We start from the raw sequence: 27969 nt of genomic DNA on the forward strand, positions 1-27969 counted from the left end.
CGCGCGGGGGCGGGGCTTCCCGCAGTTTCCAATGTTTGGGAAAAGTTGTGTGCTAAACGGAAATGGAAAAACAAAACTGCGCTTTTCTTCTCGTCCAGTCATGAGATATTTACATACACATTTGCACTTTTGTAGTTATTTATGGTGTTTAAAATCAGTGATGTTGGTGGTATGAAACCGTATTCAATAATAGTCTTAAACGTAGTTTAGTTTGTGAGTTTATTAATCGTGGCGGGCTGAGACTTTTCCATCGGCTCACGGTTAATGTATCGGTTTGTGATTAGACCCAGGGAGTTTGGAAATGGACGGATGGATCGATAGATGGTTTGTGATTATGAACGCGCTGATATTTATCGCGCGAGCTGAAGATGCTGCGCGTTCTCGTGCGCGCACACACAACAGATCAACAGCTGCTCGATCAGACATCGTCCAATCCAACCATCATCAAGAGAAGGTGAAAGATTTGGAGAAATTCCAGCGCAAAAAAGGTTTCTTTTTCATTTATTGTTGTTTTTAAAAAATCTCGATTGAAACATTTGTTTGTTGTTTCTGGGGGGGGAAAAAAAAGAAACAGATGTTTTTATTGTTTTTCAGAGATGAGGCGAAGTATCAGCTCTTCAAAGCAGTATACTGATGACGTCATCTCGAGTCAGTGGGGGGATCAGAGAACCACGAGAAATATGTCACATTGGGTAAAATGACACCTGTCAATCATCCATACCATTCTATTTTTCAAAAATGGAAACAGGCTGGAATGACCCGAAACGGATGATTATCCTTTAATGTGTCATGAATGTCTGCATCGTTCCAGCGTATTAAAACATTATGACAGTCACTAAAATTCATGAAAGTCTATATGAATCATTCATAAAGACTCTCAAATTATAAGTTAGAGTTTTTAAATGTATCATTCTTTCATAATTTACTCGCTCTCATGTCATTCAAACCTGTATGACTTTTAAAAGAAAATATTTTGAAGAATGTTGTGTGTTTGTGTTCTCCTTTATTCTCATCAGTCTGATGTTTGTTTACATTCAGAGCACGGCAAAGCCTTCAGTGTTTGGAGTCTCATTCCTCAAGTGCGCTCAGGTGTGTTTCTCCTTATGTTCACAGGCTGTGTGTGTGTGTGTGAGTTTGTGTGTAATATTGCCGGTCTTGTGTCACAGGTGGACGCAGGAAGTGGAACTCCGCAGGTGCGAGTGACGCTGGTGGTCAGGAACCCTGAGGAGGGTCGCGACCTCTCGCAGCTCTGCATTCGTGACTCTGTGTCTGACGTCATACTGCAGCAGACCAACGGGAGCGTTCAGGAGAGAGGATACCAGACCTTCAGCAAAGACACACTGCCCGGTACTCACACTCACACACACACACATACACACACACAGACTGTATAACACATATGCACTGTTCTCACTCTGTGTGTGTGTGTGTGTGTGTGTAGCTGGCTCTCAGTATGCATTTTCGTACAGGATGAGCCTGAAAGAAAACAGAAAGCAGGTTTTGACATTACCAGCGTTTCTGACCTTCTCCAATGCCACTCAGGTATCTGCAGTCTCTCTCTGCACACATTCTGTGTTGTATCTACAGTACATTCAGCTGTTTTTAACTGTAGTTCCCTATTGATACGGTTCACTCGTATTGCGTCGCTAGACACGATGGGGAAAACTCTTTTTCTCTGAATGCCGAAGCCTTATTGAATCACGCGGTGAAACTGCACAAGCCATAGCAGTGCAGGGATGCGCACTCACCGAGACGAGCTGCTCTCACTTCAAGAGCATGAGTCTCGCCTCTCGCGCTCTCCCATTTCCTTCCTCCCAGGAACCTCAGAGGAAGAAACAGCAGAATCAGAGGACTGAGTGGCCAGGCACGAGTGAGCTGACGCAGCACAGGTCCTGGAGGGAAGGGTTAAGTCTTGCTACGGCCGGACCACCCTCCAAAAAGTCTCGAGTTTGCCTCCTAATGCCCTGTTCGGTTCTGGCCATTGGAGACAATGTGTTCATTGCAAGCACTGGGCCATTCAAATTTACTCACCCATGCAATCGACTGCTGACGAAATAAAAAACGAACATACTCGAAAAAAGAGCACTTTTTCTCTTCCCAATACTCCGGACGCCAGTCCCCTGCCTCGGAGCGGTGGCCTGTCACCCGAACTAATTCAGCCCCTAGCCACAAGGGCCAAGGCTTGGGAAGCCACCCCCGAAGGGTCAAACTGGGTTCTGAACACAACAAGACAAGGTTACTCGCTTCAATTCTCTGGCCCAGCCTTCCCCTTTACGCCTTCCCTCCAGTCGAGCTGCTCCCTCAGGTTATCAGACAGTTCAGGGAGGACAGACGCGCATCCTTTTGGTGGCCCCCCTCTGGTGGAACCAGCCATGGCTCCCTGAGTTGATGCAGCTGCTAGCAGCAGCTCCATGGCCAATTCTCCTGAGAAAGGACCTCCTTTCCCAGGCGAAAGAAATGATTTGGCACCCCCAACCCGAGTTGTGGGCCCTCCATCTATGGCCCCTCAATAGGAACTCACGGACCTCCCCGCGAGAGTCCTAAACATTTCTGAGGTTAGAGCCCCCTCCACTAGACACCTATGCCCTTAAGTGGTCTGTTTTTTCTTACTGGTGCACAGTCCAGAATGAAGACCCAACTTCCTGTGATGTACCGCTGGGTGCACCCCTTCCACACTCAAATTCTACGTGGCAGGCCTTAGCATATCATGCTCCTGTGTCCAGCCAGCCTCTGGGCAGGAACAACCTGGTTGTTCATTTTCTGAAGGGGGCCAGAAGGCTGAACCCGCCTCGTCCCCTTACCATCCCAACATGGGACCTGTCAACGGTCCTTAGGGCCCTCAAAGGACCCCCTTTCAAGCCACTGCAGTCGGCCGAGCTACGACCTCTTTCACTTAAGACCCTCCTGCTAGCGCTAGCATCGGTCAAGCGAGTGGGTGACTTTTTAAGTGCTCTCTGTGAGCACATCTTGCCTTGTTTAGGCCTAACGACTGCAAAGTCAAGTCAAGTCATCTTCATTTATATAGCGCTTTTCACAATACATATTGATTCAAAGCAGCTTCAGTGACAATAGGAAAGTTATTATCAAGCTAAAGTTGGTTTTTGATTGAATCACTTCCGTTGAAAAAAATTGTTAATTATTACTTTAGGGGCCGCTTAAATGACACCTTTCCTACTAAAAAAAACCCAGAATACCTTTAATGCATTCTTGCCATTCATTTACATGTTCAGTCTATAGGTTTGCATGTTTGAGTGTGTATGTGCGCAGAAGCTTGGTCTTTTAAAAAAAAAAAAAAAAAAAAAAAAAGTGATATTTGCCAAATTACTTGTCTGGTCCGCATAATACAGAAAAATTAGTTGTGTCCGCGGATCTATGCGAACTGGAATAATTTTGATAACGTTTTATCTATACATAGGGAAAGGAAAGGGAAAGGGGCCTTCGCAGGGGATAATTTAGTTGAAACGTCAGGGCTGCGTTATCATCATGTCTAGATGCAGGTCCTTCATCTCATCTGGATACGGCCTGGATCTGGCAGGCTGTGGCAAACCTCAGGATAAACGGAGAGAGACTAATATTAGCTTAGACGCCATTCTTCTTATGATGTAGCGAGTACATCAGGTGTTATGGGAAGTGTTCCCGGTTCTGGCTGATCTAATCTATACAGCCTAACAATTTACGTGATTTGAATTATAGAAATTGATAATGTGTTATGTGTATGCAAGTTTAAACAGATGTGTTTTTAGTCTAGATTTAAACTGACAGAGTGTGTCTGCTTCCCGATCAGTGATAGGAAGATTGTTCCAGAGTTTAGGTGCCAAATAGGAGAAGGATCTACCGCCTGCAGTTGATTTTGATATTCTAGGTACTATCAATGGCCTGAATTCTGAGATCGCAATAGACGTGAAGGACTATAATGCATTAAGAGCTCGCTCAGGCACTGGGGAGCTAAACCATTTAGCGCTTTGTAAGTAATTAGCAAGATTTTAAAATCTATACGATGTTTAACAGGAAGCCAATGCAGTGTTGACAGAACTGGGCTGATATGGTCATACTTCCTGGTTCTAGTAAGAACTCTAGCTGCTGCATTTTGTACGAGCTGTAGTTTATTTATCAGGCGAGCAGAACAACCACCCAGTAGAGCGTTACAGTAATCTAGCCTTGAGGTCATGAACGCATGGACTAACTGTTCTGCATTTTTCATTGAGAGCATATGTCGTAGTTTAGATACATTTTTAAGATGGAAGAATGCGGTTTTACAGATGCTAGAAACACGGCCTTCAAATGAAAGATTGGTATCAGATGAAAGACAGCTATGCATTCCGTTAATTTTGTGAATTGGTAAGTTTCGTCAGGGCTCAAAGAAATATAGAGCTGAGTATCATCAGCGTAACAGTGAAAACTAACGCCATGCTTCCTAATGATATCTCCCAAGGGTAGCATGTACAGAGTGAACAGCAACGGTCCTAGTACTGAGCCTTGCGGTACTCCATATTGAACTTGTGATCGATATGACATCTCTTCGTTTACTACTACAAACTGATAACGGTCAAATAAGTATGATTTGAACCATGACAATGCAATTCCACTAATGCCAACATAAGAGTCATCTTAAAAGTCATCCTTAAACCACGGCATGGCTACGTGCCTAAGGTGCTCTCTACTCAGTTCAGAGCACAGGTTATTACGCTGGCTGCTCTTCCCGTTTTGGAAGACGAGCGAGAATTACACTTACTCTGCCCTGTCCGGGCCTTAAGAGTTTATATTGAGCACTTTGCCCAGTTCAGGCAGTCAGAGCAGCTCTTTGTGTGCTTCGTAGGCCACACCAAAGGGCTCCCGGTCAGGAAGCAAAGATTATCCTGCTGGATAGTGGACACCATTGCATTAGCTTACACTTCGATGGGCCTTCAGTGCCCCATCGGTGTAAGAGCACACTCCACCAGAGGCATGGCCTCTTCCTGGGCATGGTCCAGTGGCGACATCTGTGCAGCGGCCGGCTGGTCCTTGCCGTCCACCTTCACCAGGTTTTACAACTTGGACGTTCCTGCACTACAGGCACGAGTCCTCTCAGTTTAATTGGGCTTTGACCTCTGAGTGAGCTCAACCCGTAGGTACCTTCCCTTGAGGCTCTGACCATGGTCTGAACTGAACCTTAACCCTAGCAACGGACTACTCGTTACCGTTATCTCAGGAAACCGAGGTTACGTTAGTAACCAAGTACGTTTTCAGTACTGAATGAAATATAGACTGAATGTTTATAATTGACTTTTCTCTCGTCATCTTTTTTCATTGAGCTAATCACAGTGCATTCTGGGATTGTCTGTTCACATCTAGAGTACTCTCATGATGTCTAGGTAGGGTTAGAACAAATCTGATCCATTTATATGAAATCTTATAGGTATCTTTTTAGTAAGTGTTTTAGTTTGACAGTGATTTTGACCTATTTTAATTAATTCACTGGTTGTTTGTTTTTGGCAAATGTGATGAAACTGAGGTGACGTGATTATTGTTGATTGTATTTCAGAATGACATTCATCTGTTTGGTCCAGTGGTGGCTAATTTCACTCTGAGGGTAAACACCACTGAGCAGGTGAACACACACACACACACACACACACACACACACACACACACACACACACACACACTCTCTCTCTCTCTCTCTCTCTCTCTCTCTCTCTCTCTCTCTCTCTCTCTCTCTCTCTCTCTCTCTCTCTCACACTCACACACACACACACACACACACACACACTCTCTCTCACTCTCTCTCTCACTCTCTCTCACACTCTCTCTCACACTCTCACACACACACTCTCACACACACACTCTCACACACATTCACTCACTCACGCACTCACATGTAACCGGCTGCTGTGTGTGTGTGTGTGTGTGTGTGTGTGTTGACAGGTGGATGTGGATCACTCTCTTCTCTTCCTGTTCTTCATGGGTTCGTTCCTCCTGACGCTCCTGCTGGCGTCTCTCAGTGTTGTCAGTGTGAAGCTCCTCTGGCGCAGACGTCTGCTCAGCTGCACTGCGCACACAGTCAGTTCATTACAGTCTCGGCACTGAGTGTGTTTGTGTGTGTGTGACTTTTGTTCTGTAGTTTTACAAATACTTCTTACCAGAAACAGAATCATGCCAAACACTCGAGCACATGATCGGTTGGTCAGTTGTGTTACATTGATTTGGCCTGATAAGTGATAAGCACTCGTCCCTTTGTTGAAACAACTAATGGACCTTTATTGCAGACTGTGACACATCTCCACAGTAACTAACATTGTAAATCACTTTATTTTATAACACTTTATTTTGTGTTTTATTACTTTGGCATTAAATTACAGTAAACTAGTTAATGCTGCTGTGCGGGAGTGATGGAAAATTTTAATCTTTCTCTCTTGTGATCAATGTTATCAATCTGTCGATATTGTTTTCATCTTCTGTAACCTCATAGAAACACTATCATGGAGTTTTTATTTTGCTACTGGAGCAAATGGATACAAAAATAATATTTGTTGTAGTTTCTGTTCATCTGGAAATGTGAAGAGGATCCATTGTGTTTAGTTTATGTGGATATTATTAAACTCTTTAATGGAAATATTCAATTTACATTTATTCATTCAGCAGACGCTTTTATCCAAAGTGACTTACAACAAGAGAATAAAACACAAGAAGTGCTAGAAAATAAAAAATGTTCCAGCCATCGTTCAGGACAGTACAAGCTAGAACAGAGATTCATATTTTACTCTCATGTAAAATAAACAAAATAATTATAAAAACACACAACCAAGTGGATGTATTTAAAGGAAAATGTAAAAAGAAAAGCAGCTTGCTTTCTGAGAGCATTTTCATGGTCATAAATTTCACAAATAATTACAAAGAAACAGTAAGTAATGCATTGGATTAAACATGAAATTTTATAGCAGAAAGAAAGAAACAGTATTTTCTTATATTTTTTACAGTTTAACTATTCGAGTGAATAAAGCACGTGTCCGAATACAGACGTGCAAAAGCCGGCCGAACTGAGTCTGGATAGATTAATCGCCGAACGTCTCGTTTCACTCGGGAATATGTCACATGACAGAAGGAAGATGTGAGATGCAGGTGTGAAATGAGTCTGTTTCTTCATCTCTAGAGAAGAAGCTTGAATGAAGAGGCGGGGCTGTACGAGGGAGCGTGTGACATCACTGCGTCAGCCAATGAGGAGGCAGCGTTTGAGGATAAATTTGTGGATGTCCTGATGTTGGAGGATCCACAAAACATGATGCAGGCGCTTGACAGGTGTGTAAAATTCAAGAAGAACGTTGGGAGAAACAAAGTCACGTTTAATATTGAATAATAATGTCGATTTGACTGCACTGACACTGAATCAAGCTTAATAATGACACTATTGTCTTCTGTAGAGTTAGGCTCAGTTCACACTGTCAGTCCAAATCCCATTATTTGTGTATCCGATTGGAATCTGAATTAAAATTATTGATGTCCACATTTGTAAAAACGGATTTCATGTGATTTTTTTTTTTTTTTTTTTTGCCATTCACACTTGGTAAATCTGATCGGATATGCACAAATAATTGGATTTGAACTGACAGTCTGAACGTAGCTTTAGCCTCATATCTGATGAAGTTTGTGTCGTTGATTCTGTTCATGACTGAACGGATCTGCTGTAGTAATGAATGTGCCTCTCAGTCTGAACGTGTCGACGCTGTCGCGCGCTGCGGTGGCGCTGGAGCGCGTGCGGGTCCAGATGTTTAAAGGGCTGGTGTCGGTGCTGCTGGCTGGCGTCGGTGCGGCGGGGCGACTGAGCGTTCGGGCCGAGAGGCGTGTTCTCGGGGTTGTGCACGGGCAGATCGTGGGCATGGAAGGGAAAGTCCAGGAGGAGCACGTGGCTCGGATGGCGGCGCTCGCCGCTCAGTGTAACCTAGAGACGCAGGAGGAGATGGAGTCACTGCAGCGCAAACACATGAGCGAAGCGGCGCACGCAGAACGACTGCTTCAACACGCGCCGCAGCAACAGGTAATGTATGAATGTTTCATCAGCTGATCCGCCAATTTAAATGTCACCGATCTGCATTTGTTTTGGTATCGTGTCTCATCAGGACGTGCTGGATCTTCACGCTCTGCTGGAGGAGCTTCATAAGCAGGAGCAGAAGCATCTGCAGAAGCGGCTGCAGGTCAGACATGAACACGCGTCTGCGCAGGCGCAGAGGCAGCAGGCGCTGCGGCGTCGGTTTGAGCTGCACAAGATCTTGGGCGAGGAGCTGGAGGAGGCCGTCAGAACGGGAGAGCTGGAGAAAACCACCGCCAGCAAACTCCTGCTGCAGTACTACAGCTGTCAGGTGACCATCGCTCACGGGTCCGGACTGATACTGCACTCGAGTTTCGCTGTGTGTGTGTAGTGTGTGTTCACTTGTTGTTTGTTGGTTTCCATATAAAAATGAAAATGATTTCAGCACATTTTGATCAGTACATTTTGAGCATTTCCAGCACATTTTAACAGCACCGTGATAATATTGATAATCGTGATATGAAATTTTCAAGGCGTTTCATTTCAAAAGCTGTACAATCAGTACCAACAAATCAGCTAATATGGTCCTGCAGAGTTTTGCTCCAACTCTAATCAAACACACCTGAAGCTAATCAAAGTCTGAAGTGTTCATTTGTGAGTTTTTATCAGGGTTGGAGCTGAACTCTCCAGGACCGGAGTTCGCTACCCCTGATCTAATATATAAATACGTGTTGTGGCCCCACCCCCAGGATGCTCTGGAGGAGGGGCTTGATGTCCTTCTGGCCAATCAGAGAGCACTGCTGGCTGAGCGACACGTGCAGCGCTGCTTCCTGGCGCAGAGTTTACAGAGTCTTCAGGCCGTGATGAGTGACGCCTTCAGCAGCAGCGCCGGACGCATCAGAGACGCTCGAGCACACGGGTCAGACACACGCTACACACTTCATGTTATGTGCTGTACTGTATGTGATCTACTGTACTGTCTCATCACTCGTGTTTATTCTTCCCTTCAGCAGACATTTATTGTGTGTTTGTGTGTGTAGAGAGTGTTCTGATGTTCAGCTGGAGATTCTGCACGTCAAACAGAATTTAGAAGAAACTGTGTGTCGTGAGCGCAGCGCAATTCGCAGTGACATCATCAAGAGGAGACGACAGCTCCTGTCAGAGAAGGTGTGTGTGTGTGTGTCTCACACCTGTGTGTGTGTGTGTGTGTGTCTCACCTGTGTGTGTGTGTGTGTGTGTGTGTGTCACCTGTGTGTGTGTGTGTGTGTGTCTCACCTGTGTGTGTGTGTGTGTGTGTGTGTCTCACCTGTGTGTGTGTGTGTGTGTGTGTGTGTGTGTGTGTGTGTCTCATCTGTGTGTGTGTGTGTGTGTGTGTCTCATCTGTGTGTGTGTGTGTGTGTGTGTGTGTGTGTGTGTGTGCAGGTGTGTGAACACTGGCGTCAGCTGCAGGCCGTCTGTGGTTCCTCTGACATCACAGTGAATCAGTACCTGCAGAAATGGACCGAACTGCTGATGTATCAGAACAATGAACTATCAGAACTCATCAATCACCTGGACGAAGAGACTGCAGCCAGAACACGCAAGGTACCAAACATCTGACACACCAAATGTTTGGAATTATTAAAATTTGTTAATGTTTGTGAAAGAGTCTCTTCTGCTCATCAAAGCTGCATTTATTTGATCAAAAATACAGTAAAAACAGTGAAATATTATTCCAATGTAAATCAGCTGTTTTCTATGTGAATATATAGTAAAGTGTAATTTATTCCTGTGATCAAAGCTGAATTTTCAGCATCATTACTCCAGTCTTCAGTGTCACATGATCCTTCAGAAATCATTCTGATATGATGATTTGATGCTCAAGAAACATTTATGATTATTATCAATGTTGAAAACAGTTGTGCTGCTTCAGATATAAAATCTTAATTATTCTGATAGTGTTCTTGCGCTCAGCCTCAGATGACTGAGGATTGTGGGAAATATAAGCGGTTGAAGGTGTTCTGTCTGGTGTGCAGGTGAGTCTGTGTTTGCTGCAGACGTCACTGGCGGAGCTGAAGGCGGCGTCTCCAGGATCTGCGCGTTTTCTGCCGCAGACGGAGGCGATTCAGGAGCGTCTGCAGCGGCGGGGTAAAGCAGCGGCCCGCGAGCTGCGATCCGCTCAGAGCCGCGTCCGACAGCAGCAACGGCAAGAGCTGCAGGATCAGAGGCGCATCAGAGACGCCTTCAGAGAATACTGCAGGTAAAACTACACGCTAAAGACCCAAGAGTCAGTGTCTTCGCTTCAGGAGCGTTTCTGCTCGGCACTGCGTACTGAATTCACACACAACCGCTTATAAAGAGTCATAGAGGGTTAGACAGCACAGGTGAACAGAGTAAACGTTTAACTAATATATCGTCATACTTTCCCAGGTGACTAATCACTGTACATTAGGACTGTTGTTTCATATTACAAATTTTCTGGAATGATATGTTTAAAAATGCAGATAAGGCATTATCTAATTAAATATGCACTTATTTGAGACGTAACGTGTTTTAACTGTTTAATTATTTAAACCTTTTCAATGAACTTTTAATCTCTGTAGAGAGTGAGTTTGCTGCTTCTGGCTTTGAATTAAACGGATCCTCACATGAGCGCTGGATTACTGTACTGTGTGTTATTGGTGTAAATGGATTCTCTGTCTAGACTTCAATGAAGATCTGAGCAAAATAATGGTCAAAATTATTCAAAAATACAGAAGATTCTTACAAGCATCTTGTTTAACACGTTCATGAAACACACGTGCTGTTCTAGTGGAGCGTCGGGTGTCGTTGTGTTCTGTAGAATGTGATGAAGGCAGTATCTGATGTGTGTGTGTGTGTGTGTGTGTGTGTGTGTGTGTCAGCGCTCTGTGTGCGTGTCAGCGCTCTCTCTCGCATGAGCAGCGTCTGTGTCTGCAGCTGGAGTGTGTGAACGCAGCGTGTCGCCTGGATCGATGTCTCCTGCTGCATCACGCCATCTGTGAGCTTGAACGGCTCAGCTCAGACGCCAGTGACCCCACCGTGACCCTCAGTGACCCCGCCGTGACCCCTGCAGGCTCAGAGACAGAGGTGAGTGTTGCCAGGCAGTGAGGTGCTCACGATTTTCATCATTTCTCTTCAGTAAATGTATCTTGATTTAAGAATGTTTAGATATTTGTGCTGGAAAATAATGAGGAAGAACATCATTTTTGCTGCGTGTGTGTATGTGTGTGTGTGTGTGTGTGATGCATTTCTTCTGACCTGCAGAGGTCATCAGAGGTCACAGAGCTGCAGTGTTTCCAGAGGCACCTGCAGGAGAGACTGCGACCGCAGCGCAGCGACACACAGAATGACACGCGGCAGAGGGTGAGAGAGACATGATCACATGATCAAACGACATTCATGACAGCTGCAGATGAATGAAACACCTGTGTGTGCGTGTGTGTGTGCGTGTCAGGAGGCATGTGTGTTTCAGGAAGAGCAGCTGCACGTGTGTCAGGAGCGTGTGGCCGTGTTTGTGGCGTTGCTGCAGTGGGAACATGCGGAGAAGAAAACCAAAGTGACAGAGACACACGCGGCCCTGCTGAAACTACAGACACTCATCACTGCAGAGCTACACACCAGTGATGTCACACACGCCATCCACACACACCGCCTGGTGAGACGCACACACACACACACACACACACTATATGCATCTCGTCGTGGTTTTCTTTTGGAGATGATATCAGAGTATAATATCATGAAAGCGGTGAAAATTCACTATATTTGTGAAGCGTTTCAAAACATTCACACACTCGACTCCAGCTATTGGTGGATCTCATGTGAGTGACAGGTTGCCCCGCCCTCATCATCAGAGAAGAGAAGAGATGCTGCAAGAGGGAGGAGAAGTTATTCTGATTCAAGATTATGATTAACATGAATTTAACACAATAATGATGTGCACCAATAAATCATTTATAATAAACACTGCAATATTCTATAAGAAACAATAATTGTCCGTTTTGATTTCATGGTGACTTTAGAAGACCTTTAAACCAAATGTTTTACATATCTGCACCACATTCTGTGATAATAACAGCTCACTGAGTTCAAGAGTGATTTACTGCTTGAAGTGAACTTGCCTTTTGTGACTGGATAGAGTTCAAAGTTCAAAATGTTTTTGATTATTACTGATTTTGATCTTCCGATCAGGCGAATGGAACCAAAACAAGAGAAAAAAAAAGATTTTTTGCAGTGTGAGATTATTTTCATGACAATGAATTATAAACTATGTTATCGTCCAGCTCTAATCTGCCATATGTGACTATCAGGCATGAAGATATTAGGATATTATAAACATTGACACCATGATTTTCTGTGAAGCTGCTTTGAAACAATGTGAAAAGTGCTATAGAAATACATTTTACTTGACTTAGTCTTATTTTACCTCCAAATTCTGTTTGTTTGTTTTTTTTTTGTTTTTTTTACTTTTGAGATTTTAATTCTCATTAGATTTTCATTTCTGTATAATAACAAAACTTACAGTAAGTTCAAAATTACAGGCAGGACAAAACCGTAATGTTAAAATACATTGTACCAATATACCTTGTTTTACAGTAATGAAAATTATGATTATGAAAGTAATGTCACAGTGAGAACATGTGTTGTGTTGAAATATAGTTTGATTTGTCTTGTGATTCTGTGATGAATTATGACGTTCTTGACGAGTGTCTGTCACTGTCGAGGCTCTGGAGGAGGCGGAGCTCCGGCTTCAGCAGGAGGCGGTGATGTGGGAGGAGTCAGCAGAGGGGCGGGGCTGTTGCTCAGATGATGATGACGATGATGAAGAGGACATGTTTACAGTGAAGGCTGACAGTGGAGTCTCGGTTCTCCTGCAGGAGGCGCTCTTCAAGAGACAGCAGCTGCAGCGCTCGACTGACAGGTGCCACTCAAACCTGTTTACACCCGCCATTAACATCCGTGTCAGGTGATCATATCTGATCCATACAGCTTCTGTGGCTCATATAGTCTGATAGAGTTCGAATATGGAGGAAAAACAGCTCAATTTTATTCAGAGACTCAAACTGAGCAAAAATAGGCAGTTTGTTGCTCAGATGCTGATATTTATATGGACAAAAAAAAAGAAGTGATGAAATTCTGATGCAGCTTGTAATGTAAATCAATGAGATCTTTATAACAGTATAGCAGATACATAAAATGCGTATAGATATCAATATCTGCCAATAATATGTCTTAGTAAGATGATATTTAAATGCTTAGTTTTGTGATCAAAGCTCTGTAGTTTTAAAACATATAATAAATACAGTGATGATTGACAGATGAACAAATAACCCTTCCTCAAAAGGGTTGAATATGTCTGGATAATCAAGTAAAGCTGCTTCAGTCCAGTTGAAATATTACTAACAATATCAGTTATTCTTGTGTTTGCTTGATAAAATCAGTGCAGATTTGACAGCAGAACGACACGAGCTGAAGGACGTTTGTACAATTATACTGAAAGACTTTTACTGGATAAAACAGTCTAAACTCTCAGACAGACGACGAAGGACTGGAGGAGATTGAGTGCGACAGGTTTATCAGATCATGTTGATCATTTAGAGGGATTTTTGCGTATCAAATATGATACAGTAGATTTGTAGGGTCAACCAAACTCAAGCTTGTGTGAATAATGTTCATGTTACATGTGTGAAATAGTGAAATATCTGGTTTTCACATGGACATTAGTGAGGGTTAGTGCTGTGTCACTGACAGCAAACACATGGTAAAAATATCCGTCTGTCGGGGGTTTTTAAGATGTCGTGTGGCTGAGAGAGAGTTATTAATAGTTCTGCACTTGATTGACAGGTGAGTGGTGTCTGTCACTGCTGTCAGAGTTCACACTACAACGGTCTGTGCAATAAACTACTTAGACTTACAAGTCAGTCTTCTATATTTTTTTCTTTAAGACTGCTCACAATTTGAAGTCTGTTGCATGAAAATGCAGAAGGTCAAATTTGAGAACGTAAAGTAAGAGTAGCTGGTCAGACTGAGATTTACACCGGAGGGAAGTTGTGCTCGTCTTTTCTTCTCTATTGTGTTGTATATCAGAGTGAAACGCTTCTGGAACAAGAACAAATGTAGGGCGGGGCTTGATTTTGTCTGTGGGAAATTGATTGGATGGTTCTGGTTTGCTATTGGTTGATGTCATGTGAGTGACAGGTTGCCCCGCCCTCATCATCAGAGAAGAGAAGAGATGGAGAAGATATTCTGATTCAAGATTATGATTAACATGAATTTAACACAATAATGATGTGCACCAATAAATCATTTAGAATAAACACTGCAATATTCCATAATAAAATAAGAACTGTCAATTTTTGATTTTGTGGTGATTTCAGAGTTCTGAGGAGGAATCAGACACTCGAGCATCACAAAGAGCAACTGCAGCTGAAGAGACTTCAGACGTACTGTGAGCAGGTCAGCTGTCCGTCCGCCCGTCTTTCACCTCTGCATCAACTCTTTTTATTTTTAATTAGTGTGGATGTTTAAGGGCTTCCTGTATCTGATCAGACATCAGTCAATCACATGATGCTTCTGTTAATCTGATTGACTTTATAAAAACAAAATACTCTCAATGAAATCATTCAAATATAAAATTAAACATGCTAATTATTATATAATTATTTGAATAATTAAAAAGTAGTTGAATCTATCCACTTATTTCACAAAATCACAGCATTTATTTTATTTGGTAATATCTGTGTTTAAAAGTTTTTTGTAATAATTATTGAATCCAAACCCCTTTCTGTTGATTGACATTTTAACTTTGAAAAGCAGTATTTGTTAATATGGAAAAAAGTAATGACTCAAAGTAGCAGGTTTGTAAAAGTTAATGTTATGAAATGTCCTAATAAATGCTGTTTTCTATAATTCATTATACATTTAAACGTGTGTATTATGTTAGGATCTGGCGTTTACAGCAGCGTTGGTCAAACAGGCTCTGATGGCTGTTCCCGATCTCCACATGGTCCTGCGTCTCCTGCTGCCTACAGTACCTGAAGGAGAACTGCTGTCACTCATAGATGCACTAGGACCCGGAGCAGGGTAACACACACACACACACACACACACAAAACATAAACGTGTGTGTCTGTATGACGTGTCTGAATTTGAATGTCTCCTATTTGAAGTTTGTGTCATTGAATCATTATTCTTCTGTTTTTATCCCAGTGGAACCACTTTTAAACGATCTGTACTGTATGAAGCGCTGTAGAAATAAAGCCGACTGTGTTTTTAGGGGAGGATCAGGATGCTGCGCGTCTCTGGCAGACGGACTGAAACACGAGGTGCTGAGCAGAAATCTGTCTCAATCTCCTCAACACAGAGACAGAGAGAGAGACAGGTCAGCCATCTTCAGAACAGTTTAAAGACATTCATCTGTGTTTGTTAGTGTTCAGTTATTGTGTTGGTATTTTGTCAGACATTGAACTACAAGAAGTGCTTTATAATCTTTGAACTCTAGTGAAGTTTATCTAGTGCTGAGTGTGTTTGTGTTCTTCAGGTTGCTAAAGAAGCGCCAGAAGCTCCTTGACAAGCTTTTGTCTGGCGCCGGAGGTTCTGAAGACATTCATGAGCCTCAGAGGAGACGACGGCGCGTCCGAGATCTTCCTGTGCTGGAACTTTCCAGCCTGCAGCCCATGGAGGAGACAGAGGCAGGCCACATGACGAGGGATGGTAATGAGGGGGCGTGGTCTGTGGGCGTGGCTCAGGACAGTCTCATCTCTACGAGGGATGGTAATGAGGGGGCGTGGTCTGTGGGCGTGGCTCAGGACAGTCTCGTCTCTACGAGGGATGGTAATGAGGGGGCGTGGTCTGTGGGCGTGGCTCAGGGCAGTCTCGTCTCTACGGGGGATGGTAATGCGGGGGCGTGGCCTGTGGGCGTGGCTCAGGACATTCTCGTCTCTACGAGGGATGGTAATGAGGGGGCGTGGCCTGTGGGCGTGGCTCAGGACAGTCTCGTCTCTACGAGGGATGGTAATGTGGGGGCGTGGCCTGTGGGCGTGGCTCAGGACATTCTCGTCTCTACGAGGGATGGTAATGAGGGGGCGTGGTCTGTGGGTGTGGCTCAGGACAGTCTCGTCTCTACGAGGGATGGTAATGAGGGGGCGTGGCCTGTGGGTGTGGCTCAGGACAGTCTCATCTCCTCGGAGCGCCTGTTTGTTTTCCGCTGTGCTCCACCTACAGCGCAGCAGCAAACACAAACCACTCGCTCACGCAAGAAGAAACGCAATTTCCTGAACTTTAAGAAAGCCAGTGTGGCTCCACAACAACACACATGACAACTACACCGCAAGGCATTATGGGAACATAATTATAACAGTGTGTTTCTCTGTATGTATTGTTGTTTTATCATGAGCGTGTCTGCTGAGAGTTTGTTTCCTGTATGCATTCATCCAGTGGATGGTGAAATCATCAGCTCAGACGATCGGCTGGTGCGACAAAAGTACAAATTAAAAGACCTTTGACCTGCAGCTTCATATTTACACTCATTTTTATTGAAAAGAAAAAGGTTTTCTAATGAACTTAAAGATCGATCATTTGAAAAGCGCCGTGAAATTAAATCTGTATTTTATTTCTGATCCTCAGATTTGTCTGCTGTTTGACTTTGTGTATCAGTGTGTGTTTTACATGAACTCAGACTACAGAACAATCGCACCGTATCAGTCTCTGGAAAGGAATCATTTATTTAAAAGGTTTCAGAAATATAATCTGTGCGTGATAAGTTGATCTGAACGTCTATGTCCGAGTCTTTTAAAAATTCAAAATAGTACATGGCATGCGGAGAAAAACTCAAGGAGGATGTCAGTAAAACACACGGATATAGAGCGGCGTCAGCAGGAGGGTTTGAGGGAGGATCGTCTGGAGCCCGTCAGTGCCATGTGACCATGTTGTGTCGTCCGTCCTGCTGTTTATTCGCTGCTGGACTCTCCGACACCAGCCGCTGCTGCTTCATCCTGACAGACAGACGGATCGATCATCAGTCTATCAGCAGGTCCACCAATGATGCACTGAAGATATTCTTTACCAAACACCCAAACTGTGCATCATTAGTGTCCACGCATGGTAGAAACAAAATCTCATCTTTACGTTAACATACAAACTAATCATTTCTTCAAATTTAGAGAGAGAAATAAAGGGAAGGTTAGACTTACTTTTCTCTGTTGAAGACCATGAAATCTTCTGTCAGCGTGTCTAAACTCGTCTGCATGTGCGTCGGCTGAGAGACAGACAGATGTCTTACATCATACTGACATTGGGTGTTATAAGTCAGTTAGATTCAAGGCAATGTCATCTTAAAGCGATAGTTCTCGCCCTCATGTCGCTCCAAACCCGTATGACGCTCTTCCTTCACTGGGATCCAACAGGATCTTTATGATGTTTTCCATTCAATTGACATTCTGATTCTTGAAATTGAAGAGCCTTTTTCCTGTTTATTACTGTGAAGCTGCTCTGAATCGATCTAAAGCTCTGTAGAAACTTTCCTGCCACGGTGTTTGGAACGGCATCATGAGGGCGAGTAAATGAACACACCAGCGGCTTTGAGTGTTTGTTTCTGCTCTTGGCCAGACGTTTCTTCTTCTTGTGCAGCGGTTTGGACTCCAGGATCATCTCCTCCAGCTCGAACGTGGGGTCGCAGTTCAGACGGCCTTTCTGTGTGAGAGAGAGAGAGAATCCGTCAGCCGTGTGCTGATCGTGAGCAGATGTAACGTGACGCGTGTATAAAGGCTTCTTACGTTTGGAACGAAACCAGGGGGGACGGATTTCTCCAGCACGGCATCCCAGTTCACATCAGCCAGATACGGATCCTTCTGGATATCAGACAAACGTGACGGACGATTCTCAGGGTCTTTAGTCAACAGCTGCACATAAAACAAATTAACAGACCTGTTTGTAGGTAAATGATGTTCTTCCTCAGTGTTTCTGTCTTGTTTTCCAGTAAAAATATCTAAACATTCTTAAATCAAGATACATTTACTGGAGAAGAGAAATGACTGAAGATATTAAAGGGATAGTTCACCCAAAAATGAAAATGTTGTCATTATTTATTCACCCTCACGTTGTTCAAACCTGTATGACTTACTGTCTTCTGTGGAACACAAAGAAGATATTGTCTTTGTTGTCTTTTTTTTTTTTTCATATAATGAAAGTCAATGGGCTGCAGTGTTGTTCATCAGAAAACCTTTGGTGTCCCACAGAAGAAAAAGTCAGACAGATTTGGAACAGCAGATATCTATTACTTAGGTTTCTGCTCCCTCGTGTATATATAATGTGAGGAGTAATGTTAAGTCTGATGAGCAGAAACTCACCCTGCGGATCAGAGCCACGATCCCGTCAGACCAGGCAGAGGAAAAGCTCACATGCTGTCCGTGGATTGTGTTGATGGCTTCGGCTGCTGTCGTGCTGGAGCGGATCTCGTACGGCCGCTGAAACACAGAGCGATTTGTTCCTGAGCGGCTTCATCTCCAGAGAAACGTCTGAATCCTCAGTCCTGAAGTCCCACTTGTGTTTAGACGAATCACAGCTGTCAGACCCTCTTCTGCTGATTCACTCTTTAACTTATTCGACATTATTCTTCAGAGGCTTGTAAACAGTGTTGGGGACGTTACTTTTAAAAGGAATGTTACAATGTTGCGTTACTCCCTAAAAAGTAACTGATTGTGTTACTTTGTCACTTTTTATGGAAAGTAATGTGTTACATTTCTTTTGAGTTACTTTTTCTTACCTGGGCTGGACATACTGTAAGTTATATTTCTGGCAGATATAAAGACCCTTTCACACCAAAAGTGAAATGAATAAGCCATGTTCACATTTAGTCTAGATCTAGAATAACCATCATGTTCACACACACATCTGCACTCACTCGCGATTACTTACTTGAAAAAATAACTTGGATATTTTGTTGTAAATTTAAAAGTAATGTGTTACTTTACTAGTTACTTGGGAAAAGTAATTTGATTACGTTACTTGTAATGCATTGCATGTAAATCACAATATGTGTTTTTCTGGGGTAAAATGTGACGCACACATTCTAAACACGCGAGATTCACATTTAGAGAATGAAAAAAAACGAAAAGTAAAAAAAATGTATGTGTCTTCTTGGCATTTCGTTTTAACAATAAAGCAGTTGTGTTTCAGTCAAAAAAGAGTCGATTCTTCAGATTCTTGATCTTTCTTTCATGGCCTTATTTTTCTCGGCATGCGTGAGTTATGATTTCTCTTCAATTAAACACTTTCATATTGAGTTATTATATTGACCATACACTCTAAAAAATAAATCAGTGTCTTTGTAAATATCACAATAATTGTCATGTCCACCAGCTGCGAGTGCCCTTGCACACCTGCAGAGGGCACTGTTTCCACTGACACTACATACATCATTTCCCACAATGCTTTGTCATCTGTGTAATCATGTGCAGCTGTTTCCCATCACCTCATTATCCCTATATAACCAAGTTCAGTTGTTTGTCTTGAAGTTAAAGTCTTGTCTATACAGCATTTGCCCTGTTTTCCATGTTCCTGGTTTTCTCGTTCCTGTCTCACCCTCTGGATTTGTTTGTTTGATTGGACTGATTTACTGTTGCAAGGCTGGAGTCGGACCGTCTGAACTGAGGAACAACTTCTCCCTGAGAGAACAAAGGACTTTCCTGAGAATTAACGTTTGAACAATCTCCTGCATCAGTAACCGCACCGTCTGAGGCGCAGCACACCATTACACCCATCCTCTCTCCCTCACCTACAACTTACTCAAAATCTATGCAATGTTAAATGTGTACAAGTGTATATACATGCCTGGTATCATCTGAAGTGTCTCAGTGCACCTGGCATCTCCCAGACATAGTACAAACTTCTAAGAAGTTCTAGAAAACAAGAAATATTGTGTGCCACTTCAGGGGCCTCATTTATAAAATGTTGCACAGAAACCGTCCTAAATTTGATCTTATGATCATTTCTCAGATGTGCGAACATGTGATTCATAGAATGAACGTACACACAGAAAATGCGCGCCTCTTTCAGATGTGAATTCTATAAATCGCAAATGAACTTGCGTGGAGAATGAATGGTTTCAGTTCTCTGCGTTGTAAACGACACCTAATTAATGTAATTTACATATAAAAGATCACCAGTCATCATCCAAATCCTTTAATTTAGAATGGCAAGCTGAAAAAATAGCGTAGATTTCCAAAAACCTGCAGTAATCTGAGCAGGAAAAGTGTGTACGTCTGCTCAGACCCTGATGTGGTCCTAAGCACTTTTCCACGTCAAAGCTTGTTTTTATAAGGTGTACGCTCAATCTAAGATCAAATCTGTGCGTACGCACGCTTTACAGATGAGGCCCCAGGTGTGTCCTCCTCCAGGTCCTTCATTCACACTACCTTCTGTATGTAGATAAGTGCCCTCTTCCACATGTATCAAGAACCCATTCAATCACAAATTCTGCTTGCCCATTTGTGACCCCCTGAATGGGGGACCAAAACCTAATTATAATTGCAGACACCACCATTTGGTAAGCCTATTGAATTATCTGGGTATTTAAGGAAAGAGGGCAGAAGGTTCAGGGAATCTGTAGACCGTTCTCCCGCACGATTGCTCTGTGTAGTCTGTTTCATTGCCAGGTAAATGCTTCTAAATTCTTTGATTTCTGAATGTTTTTATTCTTTGAATTGGATTTTAATTATTGTCTCTGTTACCTGGTTAATAAATTATGTTTGATGTTATTCTAATTAACCTTGTGTTATTAATTCTAGTATATCACGTTAAGACCATAACCCCGCAAATCTGCGCTCAGGTTAGTAACGGACTAAAGTACGGTTCGGTGGAGCAGTGGGGCACGACAACTGATATTATAGAGCTCCGACTAAAACATTGGCATTAGTTATGAATACTTAGACTGTAGGACAATAATGGGTTTTTGCGTTTGGAGCAACAGAGTGTTAGATCAAACTAAATAGAGGTGAGCTCGACCTCTGATCATGGTAAGATTATTCTAACTAAGTGTCTGTGGGGAAACCACTGCGTGATTATATAAAGTTACCATTAGTGGAAGCTAAATTGGTCAGCCTGGTCCTATGGTAATGGTCATGACCTCCGACCTCTTACCTTAATTCAGTGTGTTCAGATCTATGGGGACTAAATAACGTATTCTAGAATGAGGAAAGTGGGTACGGCCTGTAGAATATTAGCCATCGCCTCTGTCTAATGACCAAGACTGACGAGTTTGTGAGTATTGGATGTCCGGCACATCTAAATGTAATGATTATTAAACATCACTTGAAACATTTTATTATTGGAGTCAGATAAAACAAAGAGTTAATGCATATAAGAAAATGTATTTAATTCGATCCTGTTATGTTGTGTAAAGGAAAGACACGCAGATAACCCTTCACCCGCTCTACTGCAGACCGTCGCCGGACACTGAGCTCTGACCTTCGGCCTGTTAAATGGACTACGACTTCAGATTGTGTCTCAATAAACTGCATTTGGATCTTCTGTTGTTTACAGCTAACACCAGCAAATCATTACAATAATAAATAATTACCCTACCTTAATAAAAAAAACCTGAATATCACTTGATCGTTTGAGTTGAACCAAAATGAATGGCAGTTAATTTTGTCTAAAATGTTCGTGTTTTTTTTTTTGTTTTTTTTCTTCCACAAAAGAAAATTATTTGATTAATAAATTACATTTTTAAAATATACTTAATATATTTGATACATTTTAGTCAAAAAATTTGAGAATGGAGAATGATCAGTTTCAAGAACTACAATTATTACCGTTTCATATCAGTGTTAATCATCTTTAAGTTGGACATAATTAACAAAAATCAGATTTTCCCAGAATGCTTTCATATGGAGTTCATGTGTTTGTGCTGATCTGAGTCCCTGAACTCACCGACCCTCGTAAGAGTTCGTACGCCGTGATGCCGAGAGACCACCAGTCCACGCCGTACGAATAACCCGGACCAGCGTCCGCCTGCGACTCGAAGACTTCTGGAGCTGTTAGAACACACACACACACACACACACACACACACACACACACACACACACACACACACACACACACACACATAGCTGTTTCTCAGTTACTGTCAAACACAAACTCAATATCCAGCAGATCAGGGTTTTTCCTCCAGTATTTCTGCTGTATTTATGGATTATATTTGATGAAGTATTTATCGATTATATATTGAAGAGATTCTGTCAGTAAAACTCACCCATGTAGGGTTTGGTTCCTGCCATAGATGTGGCTTTCTCTGAGTCCTTCAGGACCGTGGCCACATTAAAGTCAGCGATGTGGACGTGACCTATGACACAAACAGCTGCTCTTTATGAAATAAGACCAAATGACTCGTCATCATCACCATCATCATCATCGTCTTTATTTTGAGTATCAGCATGGACTGATGTAAACAATGTAACTCACCATGTTCATCCAAGAGAATGTTGTCTGGCTTTATATCCCTAGAGAGGGAACAACACACACACACACACACACACACACACAGTAGTGACGTATGTATGAACGTATATATTTGACATATTAAGCAGATCTTGTATATAATTATGAGCTGCTGGTGATGCTTGAGACAGTTACTGGTTATTCAGTGTTTCTATATCTCTGTACATTAATTTTCCTGTTTTCACTGTGAAGCTGCTTTGAAACAATCTGTATTGTAAAAAGCACTATATAAATGAAGACTTTATTTAACATCACAACTGGCACAACATACTGTATATCGGAGTCAGATACACGACTGATTAGGTTTTGACACAGGCCCACATAACTACTGGTGAATAGCCTGATTTATTAACAGAGTCTTGTGAACTTTATTAAAGCTTTATTTGCGTTAGAGTTATTGGTTTGCATTTTAACCTGAACTAACCCTAACCCTAACCCTAAGGTAAAATATGGGTCATTCCTGGTGTTCCCTGCATTTTGGACATAAAATTTAGAAAATCAAACTCAGTTTTTGACAGAAATTTTTGTGTAATCATGATGATGTAAAACATTTGAAAAATTATGTTCAAGCTCGAGTAAATAAATTTACCATTTACCAAACAAAATCAATGAAATGTTAGATCAGAAATATCCACCCTGTTCGGGACAACAACAACAACAACAACAAACCGGTTTCAAATACTTATTATTCTGATTTATGGGCATTGTGTACATTTTCTTGGACAACTCATGTCCCTTTAAAAGCATATCAGTTGATAATTGATCAGAAAATACATATACTGTCACGTGCTCGTCTCACTCTCAGTGTTAATTAGACACGCCTGTCGCTCGTTAACTGGCGTTTGGACTCAGTGTCGGGTCATCATGATGATCTTCTGATCGTTACTCGTTCTTACCTGAGGCGACGCTCACCTGTCTGATTCATTATCGTCTGGATCTCAACCTGTGGATTTACTTTGTATGGATGGATTGGAAAATGACCTCAGTTTGACATCAAGTTAAAGGTGCGGTAAGTAGATCTTGAACTATGCTATTGGACATTGCTGTTTATGTTTATGTGTGTATGTTTGATGTGAAGGCGTGTGGTACGGATGCGGCTCTCACCGGTGGATGATGTGCTCGCGCTGCAGGTAACAGAGCGCTAACGCTAGCTCACACATGTACAGCTTCACCGTTTCCTCTTTAAAATGAACGTTCTGCTGCAGATGAAACCGTAAATCACCCCCCAACAACAGATCCACCACCATAAACAGATCCTCCTCATCCTGAAATGAAAACCTGCGGGCCGAGAGAGTCTGTGTCAATCCACAGAAAAGGCTTTAAATACAGAGAAGTTTGATTAGTCAGTGTACGAATGCAGAAATCTGTGTGTGAGAAGAAAACATCATCAGCTCAGTGTAAATCAGTGTAAATCACCAGAGGTTGACGAGGAACGGGTGTTGGAGTCTCTGCATGACCTGCAGCTCTCGGAGGACGTTTCTGACTTCATCTCTCTCGATGCACTTCTGCTTGTTCATGTATTTCATGGCGTACATCTTCCTGGAGTCTGTCTTCTGCACGATACACACCTGCAGACCGTGTTTCAGTCATCACAATGACACATGATAGATTTTCAACACTTTACAGTTCCATTTGCTATTAGTTAACATGAACTAATAATGAAAAATATTTCTAATGCATTTACTAATACATTATTAAAAAGTTCTCTGTTAATATTAACGAACCTGAGCAATAAGTAGAACAGCGGTGTTTCTATTAACTAACATTAACAAAGATTCATAAACACTGTACTGCTCATTGTTAGTTCATGTAAATTAATGCATTTACTAGAAATGCTACCGATATATTTAAAGGGACAGTTCACCCAAAAAGATAAAAAATAAAAAGTCTGTCATCATTTGCTCTCCCTCAAGTTGTTCTAAACCAGTATGAGCTTCTTTCCTCTGAAAGAAGATATTTTGAAGAATGATGGTAAAACATGGGGACGAAAACGTGTTTGCTTACAACATTCTTCAAAATATCTGACATGCAGGACACACTCGGGTTAGTCCCTGCTTTTGTTTGTGAATTCAAACTGCATTTAAATGCGAGTGACGTGAGCTCCATTAATGTCTTCTGACACTGACACTAAAAATATCACAACAAATACAGCAGCCTTCAGCGTTACACAGAGAGAAAGAGATCAGAGTGTTCGTGCGCTGCAGCCTCCGGCACAACTCCATCAGAGACACTCTGAATACAGACACTGAACAACACTGCGGGCAGAAACACTCACACGTCACTCATATCACAATACTGTGTGTGTGTGTGTGTGTGTGTGTGTGTGTGTGTGTGTGTGTGCGCACTGCTCACCTTTCCAAAGCTTCCCTTTCCAATGGCTCTGAGAATCTGAAAGTGGTCAAAAGAAACTAAAAGAGGAAACAGGAAAACACACAATCTGTGTGAATAACTGCTGAAACTCAGATGTGCTCAGGATGAAACAGCCCTGTGTGTGTGTGTGTGTGTGTGTGTGTGTGTGTGTGTTTGTACGTATGTAACGTAACCATATTTTAGTGACAAGGAAGTGAGCTAAACCTGACACAACCTCATTTGGGTCATTTGTACAGTATAGTGTGTGTTACAGAGTTTATAGTCTCTCTCTCTCTCTGCGTTGGCTGAACGTCTGACGCACACATAATTAGAAAAACTTTGGGAGTTTTGAAGTCATCATCTGGTTGAATTCTACAGTATTTCCAGCAGACGTGTGTGTCGCTTTTTTAACAGTTCAGCTGGAAACAAACCCATCGTGACGAGTTTACTGTTTACAACAGTGACAATGAGATCTGATCCGGATCAACTAAACGCTGGATTTTCAAATGAATGTGAGGTTCGTGAAATAGACTCTTTAAAATACGTCCAAGAGTTGTTCACACTGTTATCGTAGGGACATTGACGTAATATCAAAGACTATAGAAAGGGATTTTGGTTATATTTTCACACCCCTAAACAGGACGAAACGAACTGTGATTGGTTGCTTCACACGTCAGACGGTCTCTGGCGGCCCTTGGCCAATGAAAGCTGTGGTTGGTCGTCTCAGAGACTGTAATATAACAGACACATCTCCACGTCCTTCCACTAAAAAAAAATTAAGCCAAAATATAAAAGAAATACCCACTGTTTCGCTGATTATGTCATTTGGAGCCCGAAACCAGAAATCATCTTGGGAAAAACATCTCTGGGGCACTTGTGGCCTAATGGTTAGAAAGTCGGACTTGTAACGTGAAGGTTGCGGGTTCGAGTCTCAGTACCGGCAGGAAATGTAGGCGGTGGAGTGAATGAACAGCTCTTCCACTCTCATTACCCACAACTGAGGAACTTGAGCAGGACACCGACCCGTCTATGGAATGACCCCATTAGATAAATAAATGTGTGACGGGGTCATGAACTCTCAGACACACACATCATGCTAATATACTTCACGGTTCATTTTTTAACAGCGATCATTAAGCACTAACTCTTTTCTTCAAGACATGTTGTTTGTATGACGACAGGCCATGTAAAGCTCAAGGAAGCACCTCCTGATTTCTGAATGTAAATGTAACTGAAAAAACTACAACCACTGTAGAGTCCGACTGCAGACGCTTTTATCCGAACTGATTTACATTCTATTCAAGATACACATTGTTATCAGTTCTTGCTTTCCCCGGGAATCGAACCTCGACATGCTGAACTGTTTAAAAGCTGGAGCTGAACTCTGCAGGACGGTGGCCTCAGGACCGGTCAGCGCATGTTTACACTGAAAAACAAAAGCAGCGCAGTGAATCTAAAACGCGTTCTGTGTGAACGGCTGCTATCATGTCTGAAGAACGCGTCACTCTCTTTCAGTGCTCAGTTCAGCCGTGCGAAAGGAAGATCGATTATTATAAACTTCTCACAAGAACTAAAGCATCAAACCATGACAAACAGCCTCCGCACTGCATAAACCTCAAATATTACACGCAAAACCCAATACCCAACAAACACAGAACGTTCCCCTAACGTTAGTATTTGGTTTCAGTTTGGTTATTTTTTTGAGAACCAAATAATAGGAATGTTTTAGGAATGTTCTTTTTAGGTTTTATTATTTTGCAACCATAACGTTGCAGGGAGGTTATTTTTTAATAACATAAAAACAAATACCCTAATGGTTATTTTTAGGTTATTTTTTAATAACACTGTAAAAACCTTCCAATTAAAACGTTGCAGGTGTTTCTGTGTAATGACCATACAGAGCTCTGGAATCAGTTTAACAGCGTTTATGTTGAAATTAGATCAATCAAAACGCGTTATACTGATCAGATAAATCCAACTTTATAGTGTTTGCTTAACACTGGCTTAACACTGCTTAGTGTGAAAAGCACAGAAATCATAAATTCGTGGGTTTGTTTCTATCTTCATTTTCTGCGCGCCTCTGATCCGCGCGCGCTTCTCCAGCACGCGCTTTCTCCTGTCTTTCACAGAAAGACGCGCACTCGCGGAATTTAAAAATTAACGGTCATTTCGTTTTACTAACATTAGTTTATCGATCTCTTTATTGAATAATAATTAGATGTGAGAGTAAATATGATTTCAGATAGATCTGACACCCTTATTGAAGAGAACGATGTTAATCGAGAAGTTCTTGTTAACGGACCAAAAGATGCATGTCCCGCTAAACTGTACAATTAAATACTGTACTAATAAATAAATGTAGCCTACTGAAATCCTACTTTTAAGTCAAATAATTGTTTATTCATTGTTTTAATGTCTGTGAATAAATGTTATTTGGTGCTGAAAAAAATGTAAAATCTGGGTATCTCGTGAAATCTAGTATCTTACATATTAATGGACAAATTTAATCTTATTTAGTCTTCCATATGATGGCTGATGTGCTCGGATCATTTTTATTAATTAAAAAAATAAATAACAAGATATGGTTTGTAATACTGATTATAGGCGTTCATACGTCCTTCCATACCGCTACTATCGGAGTGCAGAGGTTAGTTAGGAGAACGTTCTAGGAACGTTACAATAACGTTGCATGACGATAGAATAACGTTCTACAAACCAAAAACTAACGTTCTATTTCCGTTAAGAAAATTTGGCCAACCAAACACAAACCTTAAAAAAAGAACGTTCTGGGAACCAAAAACTAACTTTCTGGAAACCAAAAAATGATAGCTGGGTACTTCACGACACGCGGTCCTTCCTCACCCTCCTCATCCTCATCCAGCACCGGCGCTCTGCGCGACTGATTCACGCCCATAATCACCATCAGCAGGACAGAGATCCAGAAACATTCACCACACGCCGCTCGTCCTTCATCTCCACTGATGTTTATTACACTAGGTGAGATAAAGATCCATCTTCTCCGTCCACCGTTCCCAGCGAGAGAGAGAGAGAGAGAGAGAGGGGTGTGAAGTGAGTCCCGTGTATTCAGACTGTGGTCAGAACTGAGGCAGTGAGACTCA

At 42.2% G+C, this 27969-nt stretch overlaps 2 protein-coding genes across 5 annotated transcripts; one reads left to right on the forward strand and one right to left on the reverse strand.

The window, feature by feature from the left end:
• Positions 1-54: 54 nt before the first annotated feature.
• On the forward strand, positions 55-16626 carry LOC127494192 (uncharacterized). Of its 2 annotated transcripts, XM_051859899.1 has the most exons (22): positions 55-488; positions 595-692; positions 1039-1089; positions 1167-1347; positions 1442-1542; positions 5522-5587; positions 5905-6039; positions 7130-7275; positions 7684-8011; positions 8094-8333; positions 8752-8921; positions 9043-9169; positions 9425-9586; positions 10018-10241; positions 10885-11089; positions 11267-11365; positions 11457-11657; positions 12727-12923; positions 14380-14458; positions 14946-15085; positions 15279-15383; positions 15543-16626. In XM_051859899.1, the coding sequence occupies exons 1-22, from the start codon at positions 302-304 to the stop codon at positions 16318-16320; spliced, it is 4020 nt and encodes a 1339-aa protein (XP_051715859.1). In that variant the 5' UTR covers positions 55-301; the 3' UTR covers positions 16321-16626. The 2 variants fall into 2 exon arrangements, with proteins under 2 accessions (XP_051715859.1, XP_051715860.1); XM_051859900.1 differs by lacking the exon at positions 1442-1542 and having other exon boundaries at positions 56-488.
• Positions 16627-16705: 79 nt separating this feature from the next.
• Positions 16706-27965, reverse strand: LOC127494194 (serine/threonine-protein kinase 32B-like). Of its 3 annotated transcripts, XM_051859905.1 has the most exons (12): positions 27713-27965; positions 24854-24909; positions 23918-24069; positions 23606-23779; positions 22466-22503; positions 22257-22346; positions 21932-22035; positions 18349-18465; positions 17776-17901; positions 17573-17692; positions 17194-17258; positions 16706-16995 (listed from the first exon to the last, which is right to left on the reverse strand). In XM_051859905.1, exons 1-12 carry the CDS (start codon positions 27771-27773, stop codon positions 16911-16913), a joined length of 1188 nt encoding a protein of 395 aa, XP_051715865.1. In that variant the 5' UTR covers positions 27774-27965; the 3' UTR covers positions 16706-16910. The 3 variants fall into 3 exon arrangements, 1 of the variants encoding a protein (XP_051715865.1); XR_007924821.1 differs by having other exon boundaries at positions 16912-16995; positions 17194-17692; XR_007924822.1 differs by lacking the exon at positions 27713-27965 and adding an exon at positions 25656-26669 and having other exon boundaries at positions 16912-16995; positions 17194-17692.
• Between the last annotated feature and the right edge of the window lie 4 nt (positions 27966-27969).

This window comes from Ctenopharyngodon idella, chromosome 14, assembly GCF_019924925.1.
Source record: "Ctenopharyngodon idella isolate HZGC_01 chromosome 14, HZGC01, whole genome shotgun sequence".
Taxonomy (NCBI): domain Eukaryota; kingdom Metazoa; phylum Chordata; class Actinopteri; order Cypriniformes; family Xenocyprididae; genus Ctenopharyngodon; species Ctenopharyngodon idella.